At 37.0% G+C, this 19,794-nt stretch overlaps 1 protein-coding gene across 1 annotated transcript in view; it reads left to right on the forward strand.

Moving 5' to 3' along the window:
* The window catches only part of WDR49 (WD repeat domain 49), a 131,595-nt gene that overhangs the window by 32,645 nt on the left and 79,156 nt on the right, over positions 1-19,794 (forward strand). Inside the window, 2 exon segments of the mRNA XM_088020026.1 lie at positions 7,166-7,333; positions 9,000-9,148. Of these exon segments, the coding sequence (XP_087876152.1) occupies positions 7,166-7,333; positions 9,000-9,148 (317 nt within the window).

Consider the following 19,794-nt stretch of genomic DNA (forward strand, 5'->3'; position numbering starts at 1 on the left):
TAAAAAAAGAAATAATATGTTGGTTTAAAAAAAGAACATTGTACAATGGTATTGAAAATTAACTGCTAAACCATATAAACAAGGTATTAACTCCCATAGTAATGCTTAAGCAGCAAATTTATGAGGAAGAGCTTCAAGGGTGGGGGGTGCTACTTGACGGATGGGTAGATGGAAGGAAAAAGGGAGGGCATGGTGAACATGAGTAAAGGGAGACAAGCAGACCTAATGAGGAGGGGAGAGATGGACATGAATAGATCAGTGGCTGAGTAGTGAGGAAATAAATGCAAATAGGTCTAGGAGGGACATATGTTGGAAATCTTGGCAGCTTGCCCAGTTTACACTTGCTAGAAAGTGAAACAGTGAAGTACTGAAGGTTTTTGAGGACACTTGGAAAGCCCTGATGCACACAGCATTTAGGAAAGATTTGTTTGGTAGTTCTGTCTGGTGTAGGTTGGAGGACAAAGAATGAAACTGCAATCAGACTGGTTAGTTATAAGGCTTTTGATTATAAGAAAGTAGAAATGATAAAGCAAGGAAGGAAATAAGGAACCTTCTGAAACAGGAATCTTTAAGGACTTGAAGTCTGAAAATGTGGGATGATGAATCATTTTAGAATGTCCCACAAAGACATCAATTTCCAGGAGGAGAATGTTCTATTTGCAGATCACAGATGCTCTCTTGGGCCCAATGCTCAGATTCTTCTCCACTCACCTTTTCAATGCGGACTATATCTGAAGGATCCCTTATTCTGGGATAGTCCAGATCCTGCCACCAAAGAAGAATCTTTTGTGCCAGTATTGTTCCTGAAACTGCCTTTACCTTTACCAAACTCCTTACTCTGCTTCTTCTATCTAATTCAGATGGACTTTTCTTTACGTGATTTGCAGGATTCTCAATTTGGGCTTTGCTCCTGGCTTCTTAAGAATCTTGCTTTCAGATGCCACTCAATCTGTGAAACAATCCTAAAAATTTCTGTACCTACATCAGAACTTTTGTCCTGCCTATCATAACTCTTTCAGACCCAGAGGAAATTTGGATGCCTCACATGTAAACCACATTTATACATAAACTGAAAACTAAAACAATCTTTTTAGGGCATACATTATGTCCTTTATTCTCCTTAGTGTCTACTCTAACACGTGATACATTGTTTTGTCAGATTTTCCCTTTCTCACTGATTTTAAGCAACTTATGTGTGATGTGCTTCATTGTTCTTGGTGTGTGTGTGTGTGTGTGTGTGTGTGTGTGTGTGTGTGTGTGTGTGTGTGTTTATGCTGCTTGGAATTCATTGAGATTCTTTGATATATGGCTCTGTGGTTTTCATTACATTTGGAAATTTTTCTATTGTTATTTTTTCCAAAATTTTCTGTCCCCCCCCTTTTTTCTGGGACTCCCATTATATATATATATATATATATATATATATATATATATATATATATATATATATATATATATATATGATGTTTCATATTATCCTAAAGTTAAGGAGGCTTTATACATTTTTATTCAGTCTTTTAAAAATTTATTTTAAATCACAGTGTTTTAGATTAGCTAGATTTTATTTCTATGTCTACAAGTTCCTGTTTCTTTTCTTCTGAGATGTTGCAAAGTGTTTTCAAAGGATGAGGCTGCCTCTCTGGTTCCTGTGGGGCAGACTGCCTCAACCTAGCTCCTAAGGATGAGGGCTCTGCAGAGAGTCATGGTGTGGCCACACTCAGAGGAGCCAGGACAGCAGTGGGTCACCCCAGAGAGCCGCAGCATGGCTGGGGTCACTGTCCCAGTGTGGACAGCACCCACCAAGCCATGGGGGTAACACTGCCACTGTGGTGGATTTGAAATGCAGAGCATCAAGCCAGAGAGGATTATTCTTGGCTGTTAAGGTTTAATGGAGTTCTCCCTGTTAGACTTTGTATTTCCTTGGTTATCTATTACCCTTTCCTTCTTTCCTATTTCTCCTTTTTGGAATGGGAATGCCTATCTCATGGCTGTTCCACCACTTCTTCAGGAAGCACACAACTTGTTTGATTTCCTAAGTTCGCAGCTTGGAAAGGAATTTTCCTCAGGATGAATTGTATCCCAAGTCTTACCCACACCTGATTTAGATGAGACTTTGAACTTAGACTTTAGAATTGATGCTGGAATGAATTAAGTAAGACTTTTGAGACTATTGGGATGTAATTTGCATTTGAGAAGGGCATGGATGGGGGGAGGGCAGAATGTTAGGGACTAAATGTTTGCATCCCCTCCCAAACTTGTATGTTGAAATTCTAACCCCAATATGATGGTATTAGAAGATAGTACCTTTGGGAGGTGGTTAGGCCTGGAGAGTTTAGCTCTCATGAATAGGACTCATGTCTTATAAGAGGCCCCAGAGAATCTCTCACTTCTTCCCCATGTGAGGACTCAGCAAAAATTAGGCCACCTATGAACCAGGAAGTGGGCTCTTACCAGACACTGAATCTGTCAGCACCTTCATCTTGGACTTTGCAGTCTCCGAAACTGTAAAAAATAAATGTCTGTTGTTTAAGCCACCCAGTCTGTTTTATTATAACAGCCTGAACAGACTAAGACCTTGAACAAATACTACTGAAAAATATTGCAAAAGGAAAGAGAGATACCAAAAGAAATCTTGCTAAGTATTAGTAGATACGAATTTTTTAAAATAGGGGGTTATTTATGGTTAAAAAGTGATTGGGGTAAAAAAACTATAAATAATGTATAGTTTAATAATACTATATGACTGAATATTGAGGAAAATGAATAGAGAAGATAATTTAAAAAGGAGAAAGCAGAGTATAGAAAGGTGAAGAGTCTATAAGATTTTCTCTTATTTTAAATTTTAAATTTTTAGATTTTTCTTAGTATCTCTGAAAGGAGGACCCACTTTAGTCCTAACCAGTAAATGAATGCCCGTTTCCAGATTTAGCAATAGAGATTAGAAGCTTAAATACAACTTTTTTGTTTGTTTGCAGCTCAGTTATTTCAATATGAGGAGAGGGAAAGAAATGCTGAAGTGAAGAAGCAGGGAGAAAGAGGAGGGCAGGCTGGAGTCAAAAATAGAACAGTGGGCTTAGTACAGAGTATGCTCTCTGGTCCACAAGACTGACCATACTGGGAGCAAGCAACCAATGTTTGGTTTCATTTGATATATATATCAATATATATATATATATATATATATATATATATATATATATATATATTTTATCCCAGCAACACGAATTGATATTCCTAGAACTCATCAAGAAATAATTTGGCTGATTTTATTCTTAGTGTGAGGAAAGAATATACAATTGAGGAAAGAAAGAAATACATGAGCAAGTATGATAATAATGTTTCATAGAAGCTAAGGATAAAATATTTATAAAGCTGAAATGTCAAAGGAAAAACTTAGTTTCAAACATAAGAGGATTGGCTTACTGCTTTAAGATAAGATTCAGATTTCTTATTTAAAACTTTGAAGGAGAAATGTTTTCATCTTGTCTGAGTGGTTCTGTGTCATATTTTAATAGAAAAATAATTACATTCTGAAAAGCTTGTAAAGTAAGGACCGAGTTTTTATGCAATTGTGGTGGGACATAAGTGTCTTGAATCTCAGAGAAGTTTTCCCTTTTTTTGGTCCCAGATAATTGCCTCCTCATATAGACAATGTCATTGGAAATCTTGGGCACCATAGACTGAAAGTGTAGCTTCTGAAAAGTGAGCACTAAATTGCCAATAATACAAACCATTGATTTTTTTTTATTAAATTGAAAGGTGTTTTGTCCCCTTTGTTTGACCATGGCTAAGAGAAGGTACAAAACAGTTTAGACTGATACCCAAATCAATAATTTCTGCACTAATTAATGGAGATGTGCCAGAGAATTTAGCATACAGATCCCAGATCGCGCATTTCCTTGGGAAGCCTTCGCAACTGATGGAGACCAAGTTTGGAAGAGAAGCTACATTAGCATCTTGTTGTGCCTTGCTCCACTTCCCTGCATTTAAATTAGTCCAGACAAAGAGATGGTGCATCCCTGAGTTCACTGGAACACCGTGTCCTTCCTACCAGTTCTCTTGCTGTGTTTAAGGCAGTTGAAATCAGCTTTGAGCTGTGTTGGGGTTAATGCAGAGCATGAAATCAGCCATAATACCTGGCTTGCTAAAATGTAACACGGAGGCCACTGAAGGCAGGGAAGCTTTCGGAGAAGGGCATAGGCCTTTGGAATGCCGAGGCGCTCGTGACCACTCTGTCGTTGGAATGCCATGGGGAGTTGCCTTCCCGAAGTCTTCTTAGTCCAAACAGCCACGCTGTAATCTAAGAGATGTGTACATTGTCCCCTAGGCTATGTTTAGTCGAACTCATAGAACACGCAGATTAGCGTATCTATCTTTCCCGTAAACAGATCCTCCTAGTTTCAGTAAGAACCCCCTTGTCACACATCACGTGCTTGAGAAACAGTGATAAGGATTTGTGGTTATCCTGAAGGACCAATAAAAGTGGGAGCAAAGAAGAGCAAAGGGTCTTCGTCTGTGAGCATTGACCCCCTTGCCTTCTCCTTTCTTTCATGGCTAAGTTTGGAGTAATCTTTCATCCATCGTACAGAGATTGCTGGCCATTCCTGGCAGAGCTGGTGGCCTAGGTTTGAAGAAAAGAAGTCTCTTCCTGCAGCTTGTTTAATAGCATGGTGGAAGGTGAAGATTCGTTTGTATCATGAACATGGGTCAAATCAGTATTTTGAGAAGTCATTAAATTAATTGCATTATTATTTTTAATGTGCTTAGCAGTGCTGAATTAGATGCATTGTGATTTCTAAAAATGAAATAGATAGGGTTATTCTTTCTATCTTTCCTTCTTGAAATGGTAGTTGCTCAGAATATAGAGGGCCCTGTGGTGGTCTAAGAGAATGGGACTCCAACTTCACAATAAGAAATGCAACTGCAAACAAACTCCCTCAAGCAAAAGAACATCAAGAAAGTTCAAGGTAGGATGTTTTCCTAAGTCATACGACTCATAAAACAAAAAAGCTTGGGAAATGATCATAAGAATTCCTAGTTAGAAATGGCCCAATTTTCTACTCTGCTCCAGCTTCTACCTGTTGGCAGATTATACAAAGTAGCCTCATTCTAGCTTACTCCAACTTCACCTAATAGCATTACTTACTCGGTTTTCAGGTATCACTTTTCATTTTCAAATCACTTTTCCCACATTAACTAACTGCCATTACACGGGGTCATTTTGACAGCATAAATGAGTACAGGGATCGATGGCAGTTCCTTTAATGCCCTTTTTTATGACTAAGTAGCAAAGAGCGGAAGCATGGAAAGTGAGCATTGTAATGGACAGATGTGATCAGGTTGTCTTTTTTTCCCCTTAGAATATTATCTAAAAGTAATTTAAAAAAATATTTTCCCTCTACCAATCTTCAAACTCACTGAGCGTATTAAAAACAAATCATTTATTTTATCAGTTCAGCCCATTCCCTTGCTTGATATTTTAAAAACTTTTTCATCATAACCTATCATTTCCTTCGCTGTCTTCCAGAAGTGAGGAACACATTTTTATTTATCAGATAATTTGATTTTAAGGAAATGGCTTTACCCTCACCTCTTCTTACTCAGGCATTCTCAGGAGCTCTGGCATTCCACAGTCTAATCAGATACAAGTTATATCTTGGTCTAGAAATAAAGTGTGAATTGTTGAGCTTCCGATATGTAACACTACAGGCCCATAAATGTCACTTGGTAGCCTGCAGATTCAAATCTAAAAGCAATACTTTGAATACCAGAGCAGAATGTACTTCTTTATATGTTTTTTTTATAGCCTCGAAACTGAAGATGATAGTTGGATATAATGTGGGGAACACATGGCAAAGTAATTTTCTGGGTGGAAATACTTTATTTTGATTGTACTGTAATGATATTATGAAATTTCCATGGATTTGAAGATATAATTATAGTGTTATGCACTTTAGATCTTGTAATATTGCTTCACTGAGTCAAGTTACAATATCCTCAGCATTTTCTGTAAACAAAGGGAATATTTTCAGTGAAGTTGCTTCCTATGAGAACAGTTTTCATCAGATTTTAGAGCATTGGTACTTCCTGTAAGGTAGCAGGAGGGAAGTAGCAGGTGCTCAGGGACCTTTATGGCCCGGAAATTGATTGCTCCCTAGTGAGACTCAGAGAACTCACCTTTATAGGATCGGATCACTTCTTAGGTTTTTTTTTCTCCCTTCCTTCCTCTCTCTCTTTCTCTTTTGAAAGAAAGACAGACGAGAGAAAAGAAGGCGAGAAAACAAGGAGGAGATAAGAATATCCTTCCTAGAGGGTAGGAGCTATTTGCCTTTTGGAGCCAGTGAGTCTGATAGAAATGGAAAGATCCTTCTGACAAAAGACAGCAAGATCACTTTCCTAGCTTGGGTATTGGAATTTTGCTCCCCAGTGTGTGGTGTTGGGTCATCCAGGATGTAGGAAGAGCCATTTTGCCTGAGTCTGGCTGTGTTTGTGCCAGGCATTGACGTCTGGCAATCCCACTCTAACATTCTAGACCAGTCATGGCTTAAATAAACCATGGTTTGGGCATGAGCTGGACCTCGGGAAGCAGCAGATGGCTGGTAAGCTCCTGTTTGCCTGCTTCAGACCCAGGAGGAAGAACCCAGGAACCTGGCCAATTACTCATCTTAAATCTCCAGAATCCCATATGATTATTGTGACTCATGTTGTTTCCTGCCATGTGTTCCAACTGAAAAAAAGTTCAAGGTATCCTGAGATTGGGTAAAATGTCTGAATGCTGACTTAGCTGCAACTTCTCATTGTAAATTCTTTCATGGGTGGAGGTGGGGGGATGGGTTAGCCTGGTGATGGGTATTAAAGAGGGCACGTTCTGTGTGGAGCACTGGGTGTTATGCACAAACAATGAATCATGTAACACTACATCCAAAACTAATGATGTAATGTATGGTGATTAACATAACAATAAAAAATAAAAAAAAGAAAGAAAAAAATTCTTTCATGGGTGGGGGAGGCATTCATGAGTGAGGTATTCCCCACACGTCAGGCTGTGTGATCATAATCTGGGCTTCACTTTTGACTTTAGGTATTAAAGCAGTTCTATTTTGCTCATGTTTTGTGAGAAACCAATAAAGATCCTTTTCTTCTTCTTCTTCTTTTTTTTAATCAGTTACTTACAATGCATCTTTAGATGCTATCATTTCCAGTACAACCAGCAATACAAACACTGTGGTGCTGGCTTGGAGAGAGAAATCAAGAAAGCATCTTAAAATGACATCCTTCAACGTTGCTGAGGGCATTCATGCTTTTGATTACCACTCTCAGCTCAATTTAATTGGTATGTAAAATAAATCATGATAACTACGAGGGCCTCATAAATAGTCCAGGATGCATATTGGTATGCAGGGAGCCTCTCCACCTTGTTGCTTTAGTGCCAGGGAGACCGACTTGAACAGCTCACATTTTATTGCCTGAGAATGTCTGATAATGATGCATTGTGACATGAGGCATGTAGGAACTACATTGGGGTGAAAATATGAGGAAGCACCCCGATGCTTTCATTAGTGTTTTTATTAGAATCTGTGGGGGCATAAGATGATACAGAGGAAGAAGACAGTTTTTGTGCCATGTCTGCGCTTCTGCCATCTTTCCGACACCACCAAATGCTCCACCTGCTGCTGACGTGGCTACAGCATGCATGCACGCGGGACAGCGGCAAAATGCTGCACGTTTTTCCTCTGTCAGAATTCAACCTCCAGTGCTTTTTGAACATTTTCAGATTATCTGAATTTTACTTTAAAATGAGAGTTCCTTTTTTGGACATAAAAGAGGATATGTTAGCTGGAGAAATAAGCTGAAAGTTTTCAGGCGTTAACTATTTAAATAAAATATATGACATTTTGAAAGCTGATAATTTGATATATCTCTATATATGTATATATATTAAAACATTGTAAAAAAAGTGAGGTCTTAAAATTAATAGGGTAGTGACAGAGAATGAACATACATGGCCTTTGGAATGAGTCATGTTAATATAAGCCTCATTCGATAATTATCATTCATAGAAAAGTACTGGTATCAGCTAGGAGGCTGAGTCTCTGAAATCACTAATGATCATGTTTGACAGTCATGGTAACAGACACCTTGAATATGAACTCAGGAAAATGCCAGCAACTACCTTTCGAAGAGAATTGGAGACCTATTAGAGAAGGCTGGGTTAGCCAAGCGAGTTTGAAAGGACTTCAATATCAACCATTTCATTGACCCATTAGTAATTATTTCAGCCCCTTTACACTGATCACTTCTTTGTACTTGGCATAGTGCTAGAAAAATAAGAGTGACCAAGCTCTCAGTTCTACAGTCGGCCCTCAACAAGAGAAAACCAAAGAGCACTCTGCTGAGTTTCCCCAGACCTGAAGACCCACTGTAACCCCCGCTCTTGATGCGCTCCCTCAATAAAACCAATTCATGCTTAAAAATATCTTATTCTCTCATAGAGCAGGTCAAAAGTATAATTCTGCTGTTGGTGTGCTTGTAAATACTCAATTATTTATAGGGCAGTGGAAATAATTTGTTTCCATATACTTTCTCATTAATTTGGGAACTTTAAATACTGTTTTAGTTTTTGCTCCCTCCTGGGATAACTGTAATGTGGTCTCCACTCCTAGGTTGTGCTAGCCGGAGGGGGAAAACATCAGGACTGGGAAGTGGGATGTCGTGCCCTCCTGGTTGGGCCGCTGGTTGCCTCCTAAGTGGGACTGTATTGTTCTGTCACCTCATGCTCACTCCTTCCCCACTTTCCCTCCATGTCAACCATTTTCAGTGATAGAACTCGTGCCCCATTAGCCTGACAACACGATCTTCCTTCCTTCAAGGCAGGGTGCATTAGTGCTCAGAGGCATTTAGCAACCCCAGATACGGGATATATATTCATTTCAAAAAGGAAATTGTATGGGTTGTTCACATTACTAAAACCACTTTTTTCCCCTTCTAATTCTGATTAGCAACTGCTGGCATCAACAATAAAGTTTGCCTTTGGAACCCTTATGTTGTCTCCAAGCCAGTTGGTGTCCTTTGGGGTCACTCAGCCAGTGTAATAGCTGTCCAATTCTTTGCTGCAAGAAAACAGCTTTTCAGCTTCTCCAAAGATAAAGTAAGTAACATTGTACATTTAATTTGTTTAGTTCTGCCTCCTCAGTTCCTACCTAAATCTGTCTGTGGTCCTGAATTCCTCTGAGGGCTGGTGTGGATTTTTAAAATACACTGGCTAACTACTATGGCTTTGGAAATCTAAATTTGGAAAAGATACTTATGGTAATTTAAGCATAGTCCTGGGCAACTGAACAAAGTATTTCATCAAAAAAACTTTTAAACCATATACTCATGGATTTAATCCTTATAACTGCATTCTTAAAAGGTTACATCTTGAGTTTCCAAAGTTCTCACTAATTCAATAGAAAAAACAAATGGAGATGAGGAAATGTTGCTTGGTAATGGTAAGATATGGAAGAGGCACAGCTAATTAGCTATTGTTGTTTTGATATTGAGGAAACTCAGTAAATTAGACATCAAAGTTAATCTGAAGACTATCAAGTATATTAAAGACATTTCAGGGGCTCCTGGGTGGCTTAGTCAGTTAAGTGTCTGCCTTTGGCTCAGGTTATGATCCCAGGGTCCTGGGATCAAGTCCCACATCGGGCTCCCTGCTCAGTGGGGAGCCTGCTTCTCCCTCTTCTGCTCCCCCTGCTTGTGCTTGCTCTCTCTCTGTCAAATAAATTAATTTAAAAAAATCTTTAAAAAAAACCATTTCAATTATGTATATCAATCCATTTTTCTTTGGAGATATTTATGGGATATTTTAAATATGGTTGGGGGCGTCTGGGTGGCTCAGTCGTTAAGTGTCTGCCTTCGGCTCAGGTCATGATCCTGGGGTCCTGGGATCGGGTCCTGCATCGGTCTCTGTGCTCAGCGGGGAACCTGCTTCTCCCTCTCCCACTCCCCCTGCTTGTGTTCCCTCTCTCGCTGTGTCTCTCTCTGTCAAATAAATAAATAAAATCTTAAAAAAAATTAAAAAAATATGGTGGGAAAAAAAACAACATGGTACCAGAACCAGGCAGTCCAGGTCAAATCCTGACCACATTATTTACTACCCGTATCTCCTTAGGAAAATTTCTTAATCTCTAATAATCATGTCACTTGTTTCTCTGTAAAACTTTCATTTTCCATAATGCCTGATTTTATAGATCCAGGTAATTACTTCAAGATGTTTGGTTGTGAAGAGAAGAGGTTGGGCAATAGGCTTACTGAGTACAGCCTCTGGGCCTTTCAGTGAATCTGAATTTTTATTTTATTCTAAAGCAATACGTGTATATGTAAAAATTAAATAGAAACTTATCTTCAGCTCCTTAGCCACACCCCATCCACAAGTTCTGCCAAACTTGCTTATTTTACTGTATTACCTAGGGTGTAGGTAATCTTCTCCCAATTTATTTATCAGCCTCACCTCTCTCTCTCAGTTGCCACTGCTCTAATTCAAAATCTCATCTTCTTTTGCCCAAGATTTTGCAAAGGTTTTCTAACCTGTCTCCCTACTTTCAGACTGGTCTGACTCTAATCTGCCCCTTATCCTGCTAATGAAGTGGTTTGTAAAAAACTTGTTTAGCACTTCATGGAATTCTGAGTCTAAATACCAACTCCAGAATTCTTAAGCTTTTGTACAAAGCCCTCCCCCAGCATGCTACCCTATTTTATTTCCTGCTTTTCTCTTTTGTTCCCTTAATGCTCCAGCCATATCGCACCTTGGGCTGTTCCCGCTATGCTGCTTCATGGCTCTGCAGCGTGCTCTTCCTTCTGCCTTTGGTTCCCTCTCCTGATGATCACTTGGCAAATGCCTGTTTATCCTCAAAGTTCCAGAGTTTTCGGAGTCTTTCACACAGAGGGTGTTTCCTGCCCTCCAGTTGTACCTATTTGTAGGTTCTCAGTAAATCTTAAATGAATGAATCTTTAGCAAACATAAATATGAAAGAAATAACAGGGATTTTATTATAACAGAATTCCATGAAAGTGTTGACTGAAAAAAAAAAAGCCGATCTTAAAGTAGATTAGTAAATACCTTATTCATCTTACTGAAGACTATAGCCCGGGAGACAGTATTTCACATTGTTCTGAAGAACTGCTCCAAAGTTTGTGAGTTTACAGGGATTATATGTGAAAAGGGGAAGGGGTATATGTACTTACAAGCAGTTCTTCAAGGTATAATTTTGTGTCACAAGGTATAATTTGTTTGGGTGTAAAAACTAAGGTTTACGGATTTCCACATATACTTGTGAAAGACTGCTTAGGTCATCTTAATACATTATGTTTCTATCATATCTGATTGTTCAAAAATATTGCCAGCATACTTCTGCTTACCTGGTTTTCTGGTTCTTCCTGTTTTGGGTTTCTCCTTGAGATCACTTGAGATGGTCAGAGAAGGCTGACATCAGTTACCCACTGATGTTTTAGTGCACAAAATGTTTTATCACTTTAAAAGCAAGTGAAAAAAAAATGTCCTTAGAGTCAGAATGGATTGTGTATAGGTATCCTCAGTATTTAGACTACCTAGCCTCTTCCAAAGCTGTTTTATCATTCTATTTTTGCTTTGACATGTAAACAATTGCATTATATTAAAGCTTGTCATGCTGTCTTTTACATTAGTCTAAATCCATTTCACTTTGATAAAGGCATAATAATCTTAGTCTTTATGTCTTTACAGCAAACAACAGGGCTTTCTACTATCAGGTTAAGCCTTTGCTTTATTGCTGTACAATTCTTTTGGATATTTTATGGAATTGGAGTTAAGTTAAGGAACAGAGAAAATGAAAGAGCACATTTTTTTCAAAGAGCCTTTGAATGAATCATATTTTGGTCAATGAGTTGCTGTATTAGAGAATTTCAGACCAAAGTGATCTAGATCTAAATAATTTTTTCCAAAAATGATCTGAGACTTAAGTTGTTTTGTGGAAGACTGCTCTGTTACCATTTTGCCGTGATGGTTAAATAAATTTCTCCTTATAGAATTTGGTATCATACTAATTAATAGTCCAGTTGCACTTTGCTTTGGACTCCTAGCTTTCACTGATGACAAAGCCCTGCTGGGAGTCAGTAACTTGGGGATCTGGAGGAGGAATTACCATGGGGAGTGAAAGGATTTTCAAAGCCTGGGGGACATTGTAGCCAGTGAGCCTGATTAGGCTCTTCTACTGCTCCTAACTATTCTCTTCTGCGCTGTTCACCTTGATTTGGCCACCAGAGTGAGATGGCTTTGTAACTTAATCCTTCATTTAAGGTTCTGATTTTTTCCAGAGCCCAATTTCTATACTGTGGTCCCAAAGTTGGCAAGGAAAATACAAAGTGAGACTTTTGTGTGATGACTATATCTTACCTGTTTGTCTTCCCTTTCCTTCTGCATACTCTTCCTCCTCGGCTTCCCTCTATTCATCCAGAAACAAAGCCATTTTCATCTTGTTTAAACTACACAAGTAAATGGATTAATGCACTTTCATGAAAATTGCAAATGAGGAAGCATGTAGTGCAAACAAATGAATATTCCTTTTGTTCACTTCCCCTTCAGATCGGTTCCTCTCCCAAGAAATAGCCACTATTAACACTTGTGTATATCTTCTCATAATTAATATACAGTTGACCTGTGAACAACATGGGGGAGAGGGGCACACGGTTGGAAAATCATGTTTAACTTTTCACCCCTCAAGAACTTAACTACCAATAGCCTCCTGTTGACTAGAAGCCTTACAGATAACATAAATATTTGATTAACACATATTTTGTATGTTTTGTGTGTTATTCTTACAGTAAAGTAAGGTGGGGAAAAGACATTGCTAGGAAAATCACAAGGAAGAGAAAATATATATATAGTACTGTATTTATTAAAAAAAAAATCACGTATAAGTAAGTGAACCAGCACAGCTCAAGCCCATGTTGTTCAAGGGTCAACTGTATTATATATTGTATGTATATAATAATGTATTGTATTGTGTTACAATATATTATTATATATACCATCCTATGTATGTGTACACATACAAGGTAGTATTTATTACTAGTTTTTATGTAAATGATATCACATAAGACATATTTTTCTGCAACTTGATTTTCCCTAAATAATAGCTCCTGGAGATCTTTCTGTGTGACTTTACATAGGCCTATGTTCCATCTGTGTTGATGTAAATGGTAAGGTTTCATCCTTTCTGATGGCTGAGTAATATTCTGCTATATATACACCACATCTTTCTCCATTCATCTGCTGATGGACATCTCAGCTCTTTCCGTAGTTTGGCTATTGTGGACATTGCTGCTATAAATATTGGGGTGCAGGTGCCCCTTTGGGTCACTACATTTGTATCTTTGGAGTAAATATCCAGTAGTGCAATTGCTGGGAAATGTACTTCTTAAAGAAATTTTTAAGATATTGCTGATTTAGATCTAGAAATATTGTACCCAATAGTATACTCATCAGAGGTGTGTAAAGGTGCCTGTTCTCCACAGTCTTGTCAATAATGGATACTATTAATGTGTTCACTCTTTTGCGTGTGAACCTGATGGATAAAAAAAATTAAGATGAGTTTCTTTTTCAGATTTATTTATATTCATTTATTGTTTTTTGTGCATTATCTGATCATGCCCTAAACATGTTTTTTAACTGGTAATTTTGGATAGTCTTTTGGTGCTTGCTTATTTGGGGATATTTGATTTCTAGATCTTTAATTTCAATTTCATTATTAGCTGTTCTTATCTAATAATTTCAGTATCTGAAGTCCTTAGAGATCTAAGTCTGATATTTGCTCTTCTGGCAGTTCTCCCTCATGATGACTTGTTTCCTTTTTATGTTTGGCTATCTTTTATTGTTACCTTGTTTTTCACTGTTGCTAAACTATAGCCATTCTGAGGAACTAAACTGAAGATGCTTTCCTCCAGAGATTTCTGTGTGTTTCTGAAGGTGGAAATGAAGAAAAGTGCTGTCCTGACACGACTATTCTCCTTTTCTGTTGTCCAGTTTCACTGAACAGTCTTGCCTTGGTGCCTCCACCTTGCTGATGGTCCAAGGCTTAGGCTCCTAGTTGCAGTCTCTTCATTTATGCCTACTCTTCACTATTTTCATTTTAAGTTTGTTTCTTTTTCCCTCTTTTTTCTTAAGGACCTGTAGAGATGGTCCCCACTCCCTGAAGACCCAGCAAGGGAGGAGAAATTATGTTTTATTCAGAGCTGTGTTTCTTTGAAGCAGAAGGACCCCTATGAAAACCTAGTTAGGTCTGCAATTTTACTTAAATCAGAATTCCCTTGTTCTAGCTGGTTTTCACTATTTCCTTCAAAGCTGTTGTTAGTATAAATCTCAAGTGAGAAGAAAGAAGGAAGGAAATTTAAAGTGTTTAAGTTTACTTTGTAAAATAAAATAGGAATGGTGATCTTTGAAAAGCAAAATTAGAAAACTTTTTTTTTTGAAGACTAAGACAAATTCTGTTGAGTTTTTTTAGTGTTAGGTGAGTAATGATAGTGGCAAAAAATCAGTTTAATTGAAATTGTTTTGATTTCCCAAGTAAACTTTTGTTCTGAGAAAGGAGAGCACCTGAAATAATATGTTGGTATTAGTTAAGTCTATTAAAGTTGAGTTTATTAAGCTTAAATTTGTTATACTTGAACTGGGGCATCAATGAGATTTTTGTAGAACAATTCATAGTGCCTGAAAAAATGTTTTGAATTTTTCAAGCTGGGTGATCGAATACACAAACAGACACTTAACAGAAATCTGAGTCTTAGAGCTGTTTATCTTCTCTCATTCTTGTTGAAAAGAATGTAAAAAAAAAAAAAAAAAAAACAGAAGATAATGGTTATGGTAATAATTTAAAGATGGTTAGCACAGAGAAGATTTTAATTTGCAGCCAATATTTTAGGTTTGACTTCAGTTCTGGAAAAAAAATGGTAAAAATACTTCTTAAAGGAAGCTCTGTTCTATGACTTTATGTTAAAAAAAACGTTATCTGAGCTATACGGTAGAACATGCATATATCATGTCAAACAAAATTGCCTTTAAGCGTTCACTGATGAGGCTTTTATGGATTATCCAAAGGCTTAAATTCTGAAGAAATAGACTTGTTAATACATAAAGGAGTATTCAGGAGACCCAGTTCCATCAGTTCCTTTTATCCTATCATCTGAAATAGGCTATCCATTTTTGTGGATTACCCCAGAGAGCTGAGATGCTGCACTGCTGTCCTCAAAATCCCCTAGTGATATATACTCTCTCTCTCTCTTTTTCTTATTTCATTTTATATCTATCCCCTACAGGATGGCAGGAGTTGGTAGTAAATGTTTGATGAAACCAAACAAGTCTCACTTTGATAGAGTCATCTGAGTCTGTTTTCTACTTTTCACTTACTTTTATGTCATTATTAGGACACTATGAATTTTTTTTTCCCTCCTACTCTGAGTTAAACTTGGACGTGTTACCAAAATGTAAATAATGCTGATTTGGTTTTACAAAGGGCACTGAAAACAGATTCCCTATCTATCCATACATCTCTCCATGTACCCACCCATCCATAAAGTTGCCTGTTTATAACAGTTACAGGACAAAATAACAGTCGTATTTACATATTTTCCTATTGTTTAGTGCAGTTTTATTATGTCTATGTGAAATGATTCTGTCTCTTGCAGGGAACAGGAAAAATTTCTTCTTCTTTTTAGATATTTTATTTATTTATTTGAGAGAGAAAGCAAGAGCACAAGCAGGGTGGTGGGGGAGGAGCAGGCTCCCCGCTGAGCAGAGAGCCCAATGTGGGACTCGATCCCAGCACCCTGGGATCATGACCTGAGCCAAAGGCAGATGCTTAACCGACTGAGCCACCCAGGAGCACCATGGGAGCAGAAAAAATTCTTCAGCAAAATTAGACTGAAATCATGGTGGCATCCTACATTTCTCTAGTCCAATCTTCACAATGCCCCTTTGTAAATTTGTTTGAATTGTTGATTTGGAATCTATAGATAATGGGTTGAGCAACTTTAGTACATTCTAGGCAGATTGGCAGAATTTCAGAGCTGGCAGGGGCCACTTTAAGAGAAAGGTGAGGAAATGGACAGGTAAAATCACATAACTAAGCTGACAGATCTAAGTAATATTAAAATGAGGATCCAGGTTTCTGATCTCAGTCTACTGATTTTTAGTTCTAATGTATATGAATAATCCTGCATTATTAAATAGCTAACAGTTGAATCAAGGTAAAGATTAAGGGAAAAAAATATGCCCTCATCATTATGTGAATAGCTAAATTTTGTCTTGATATGATAATGTGACAAAATGATAAGCTTAGGTACTTATTTCTCCTAATATAAAAATGATGATGAAATAGAAAGCCCCCAAACATGCCATTTCAAGAACTAGACTTAGGAAGGCTGAGCTTGGACAGACATCACAAGTTCTGAGGTGTTATGATGAAAACAGAGTGTACAGTTTAGATCAAAATTTGTGGAAAATATAAATTAAAAAGTATCAATTGTTCTATTGTCATTTTTAAGCTTAGGTGTTTGTCAGTTTACTTATTTTTCCTATGAAGAATAAAAATCTCGCTAGGAATCTGGAATGAAAATTGATATTAAATATACTTCTTTCTGAACTGTGGCCTAATTCTATCCCAGAAGTCAACTTGAATATCAAAGAGAAGAACCCATCCTTCTCAAATATTAATTAGTTATTTAAGTTACATTTTGTCAAAGGGCTTGATTAATAAAACTGAATTAATGTGAGATATTTTTCATGATTAAAAGGATAAAGACATTAGGAAAGAAGGGGAATACAGTTATCTGGTTTAAAGCCAAGCCACATGATATTACTGATTAAGCTGAGAGAAAGATTTCTTGTTTGAGGATATTAGCATTGGCCTTAAAACCATGTAGAGAAGTCAAGGTACAATGCAAAGGAAATGCTTGGGAAATTAAAATATATATATATATATATATACACACACACACACTAATGCCTGAGCCCCATCCTTAGAGTTTCTGATTTAATCGACCTGGCAAAAGGGCCCAAACAGGTGATTTCTAAAGTAATGTAGGTGTTTCTAATGTCAAGGTTAAGAACCATTCATAAAGAATGTGGTAGTGTAGAAAAAAACTGAAAAACATGTGGGAGGTCACATACCGTGACATGATTTCTAGGTGAGCACCGGAACACTGTTTTGTGCATTGATGTTAATATATCAATGTTGCTTTCATCCTCAGCAGAGAGAAAAATTAGAGAATTAAAGATGGAAGGGGCTTATTGGGATCATGGATCACTAATTAAGAGAGTTAGGGTTCTTTGAAGGAAGAAAGGAAAGCAGAACAAAAAAAACCCATAATTTTAAGAAAAAGTGATGAACATGCACATTTTGATAAAAAAAAACATACTTCTAGTTTTAATTGCTAATAGCAAGAACAAACCTATCGTAGACTAGAGGTTATTGCTCATCTATTTTTATTTTTCATTTAATTTATATGACTATATGTCAATAAAATATTAAAGGCAATATAAATTATTTGAATAACATGGTGGAAAATGATTCTGTGGGAATTATAGTCCATTAATACTGTTGAGTTATTATTAATCTATATTCACCTATGCCCCAGATTATTGTTCTGGCATGAAATTAATTTCTACTTTTAGAAGGGAATCCATACTAAACAAGACAGGAATCTGAACAATGAGGGTATGACTATTATAAGCAATATGAGTGCTTGAAAATAATCTAGATGTGTCTAATCTTGTGGCTTTCACATTCAAAATAACAGTTTATCAATTCTATTTACATTTAGAACACACTGAAAAATATTTGCAAGTCTTAGTTCTTGTAGAATTTATATTCTTGAGGAAAAACACGTTCAGGAGAGTTGCCAGAATGTTTTAAATAAAAATATTTAGTAATGTTTAAGAACCAGAATGAATTCTTTAATGAAAAATTCTTTCCCCCCAAAAACCAAAAAATTTACTTCATAAATATATATTCTTGGAGTTAGAAGGATTGGTAATGCTGTTTATCTGGCAGGGGTTAACTAGGTCATTTTAAGTTTGTTATAATCGTTGGTAAATGGAGAGGTTACCCTATCCATCAAGCATAATTATTTCTACAAGATGTTTGAAAAAGTTTCATAAAATATCACTGTGGATTATATGAGATCTGCAATATGAGATCTGCAATTATATGAGATCTGCAAAGTGGATTAGATGAGAGCTGCAATTATATGAAATCTGCAAATTGGGTTATATGGATCTGCAAAACTGTTTCATAAAATGTCATTGTAGATTATATGAGATCTGTGGAATATATAAGATCTGCAATCTGCAATAACCATGTAGAAGTGAGGCAAGATTTTATGGGGTTCTGTATTCTTGGACTTTATCCTAGCTAATGATCTCCATCAACGAGCTGGATAAAGACATATTATTACACGAACCACAATCTTCAACAAATTTGAAAGTTACCTATTGAACACCTACTATGTCTCATGGGATATGTAGACAAATCAGGGAGGAATTGTCAATATAATTGAATTAGGATTCAAAATTACATTGTCATACTTTGAATCAAAAGTAGGAAAAATCCTAGTCTTGGCTTAATACATCAGATTTTTGAAGGTAAGATTGTAGATGTCTGGCTTGATTATTTGCTCATGGGATTCATATTAAGAGCTTTTCATAGTCAGAAACTCAAGGTAAGCAAACTTCATAATGGAGTGACTTAATCATAATGCAAAAATAAATGGTTTAAAGAAGTCATAGAACCTCTAACAGTGATTAGAACACCCCTAAAATATTGATTCCATTCTGAGCACCATGCTTAACATAGGTCCTTGAGGCTCAAGTGTTATTCTTACATTTTGATGAGTAGAAAGATACTGTCTTAAATTGATAATGCAGTACTTAATGTATAAGTATATTATTTTAAAGTATCACAGCCAATAGGACCAGAAAAAAAAGTTTAGATTGGGAGGAATGAAAAGGGAGAAAAAAAATGTAAGTAACCTCTTTTTCAAAGGAGAGAGTCATTTGATCAATATATGATATGTTACACACATACACACATTTGATCAATATAAACTACACACACATACATACACTGCTATTATTTGGTGTTATGGAGAAATCTATAACTCAGGAAGGTTAAAGAAGGCTGTCTTCAAATAAATAAAAATTAAAAAATAATTAAAAAAGACTGTCTCTGAGGAGTAGGACCTGGGGTTGAGAGAGGCGGCTTGAGAATAAAGCCCTCCGGTACTACTGGATTTTAGACGATGGACCGATGCAACGATGGTGTTAAAGGTAAACAACATTTGAATGATGATCCCCTCCCTGGAGAGAAAGTGCAAACAGAGTGAGAGAATCAGGAGCCTGCCATGGTGGAGTGAGTTCTGAGGGTAGGATGCTTGAAGGAACTGGGATCATTTACTGTGGACAAGAGGTAGAACAAGAGGCTTATGTGGATGTAGGAGGAGAGGGTAGAATCAAGAGGTAGAAGAGCATATCTTTGGCTGAACGTTCTTAATAATTACTGTAGGGATTTCTATCCTGTGGATTCCTAAGATCTGTACATATGGACGAAGGCTGTGCATGTCTATGTACCCAGAAAATTATATGCGAAATTGTGTACATATATGGGTACATGCATTTAGGAGGAGGGGATAGACCATCATTTTGGACATATTTTATTTTCCCAAAAGAGTATATGATTTAAAGTACATTAAGACCTGCAGGGTTGCCTGCCTTCTGGA

The sequence above is a fragment of the Eumetopias jubatus genome, unplaced genomic scaffold (assembly GCF_037043125.1).
Source record: "Eumetopias jubatus isolate StellerSeaLion01/CBP00866 unplaced genomic scaffold, mEumJub1_p1.0 scaffold_1, whole genome shotgun sequence".
In the NCBI taxonomy this organism is placed as follows: domain Eukaryota; kingdom Metazoa; phylum Chordata; class Mammalia; order Carnivora; family Otariidae; genus Eumetopias; species Eumetopias jubatus.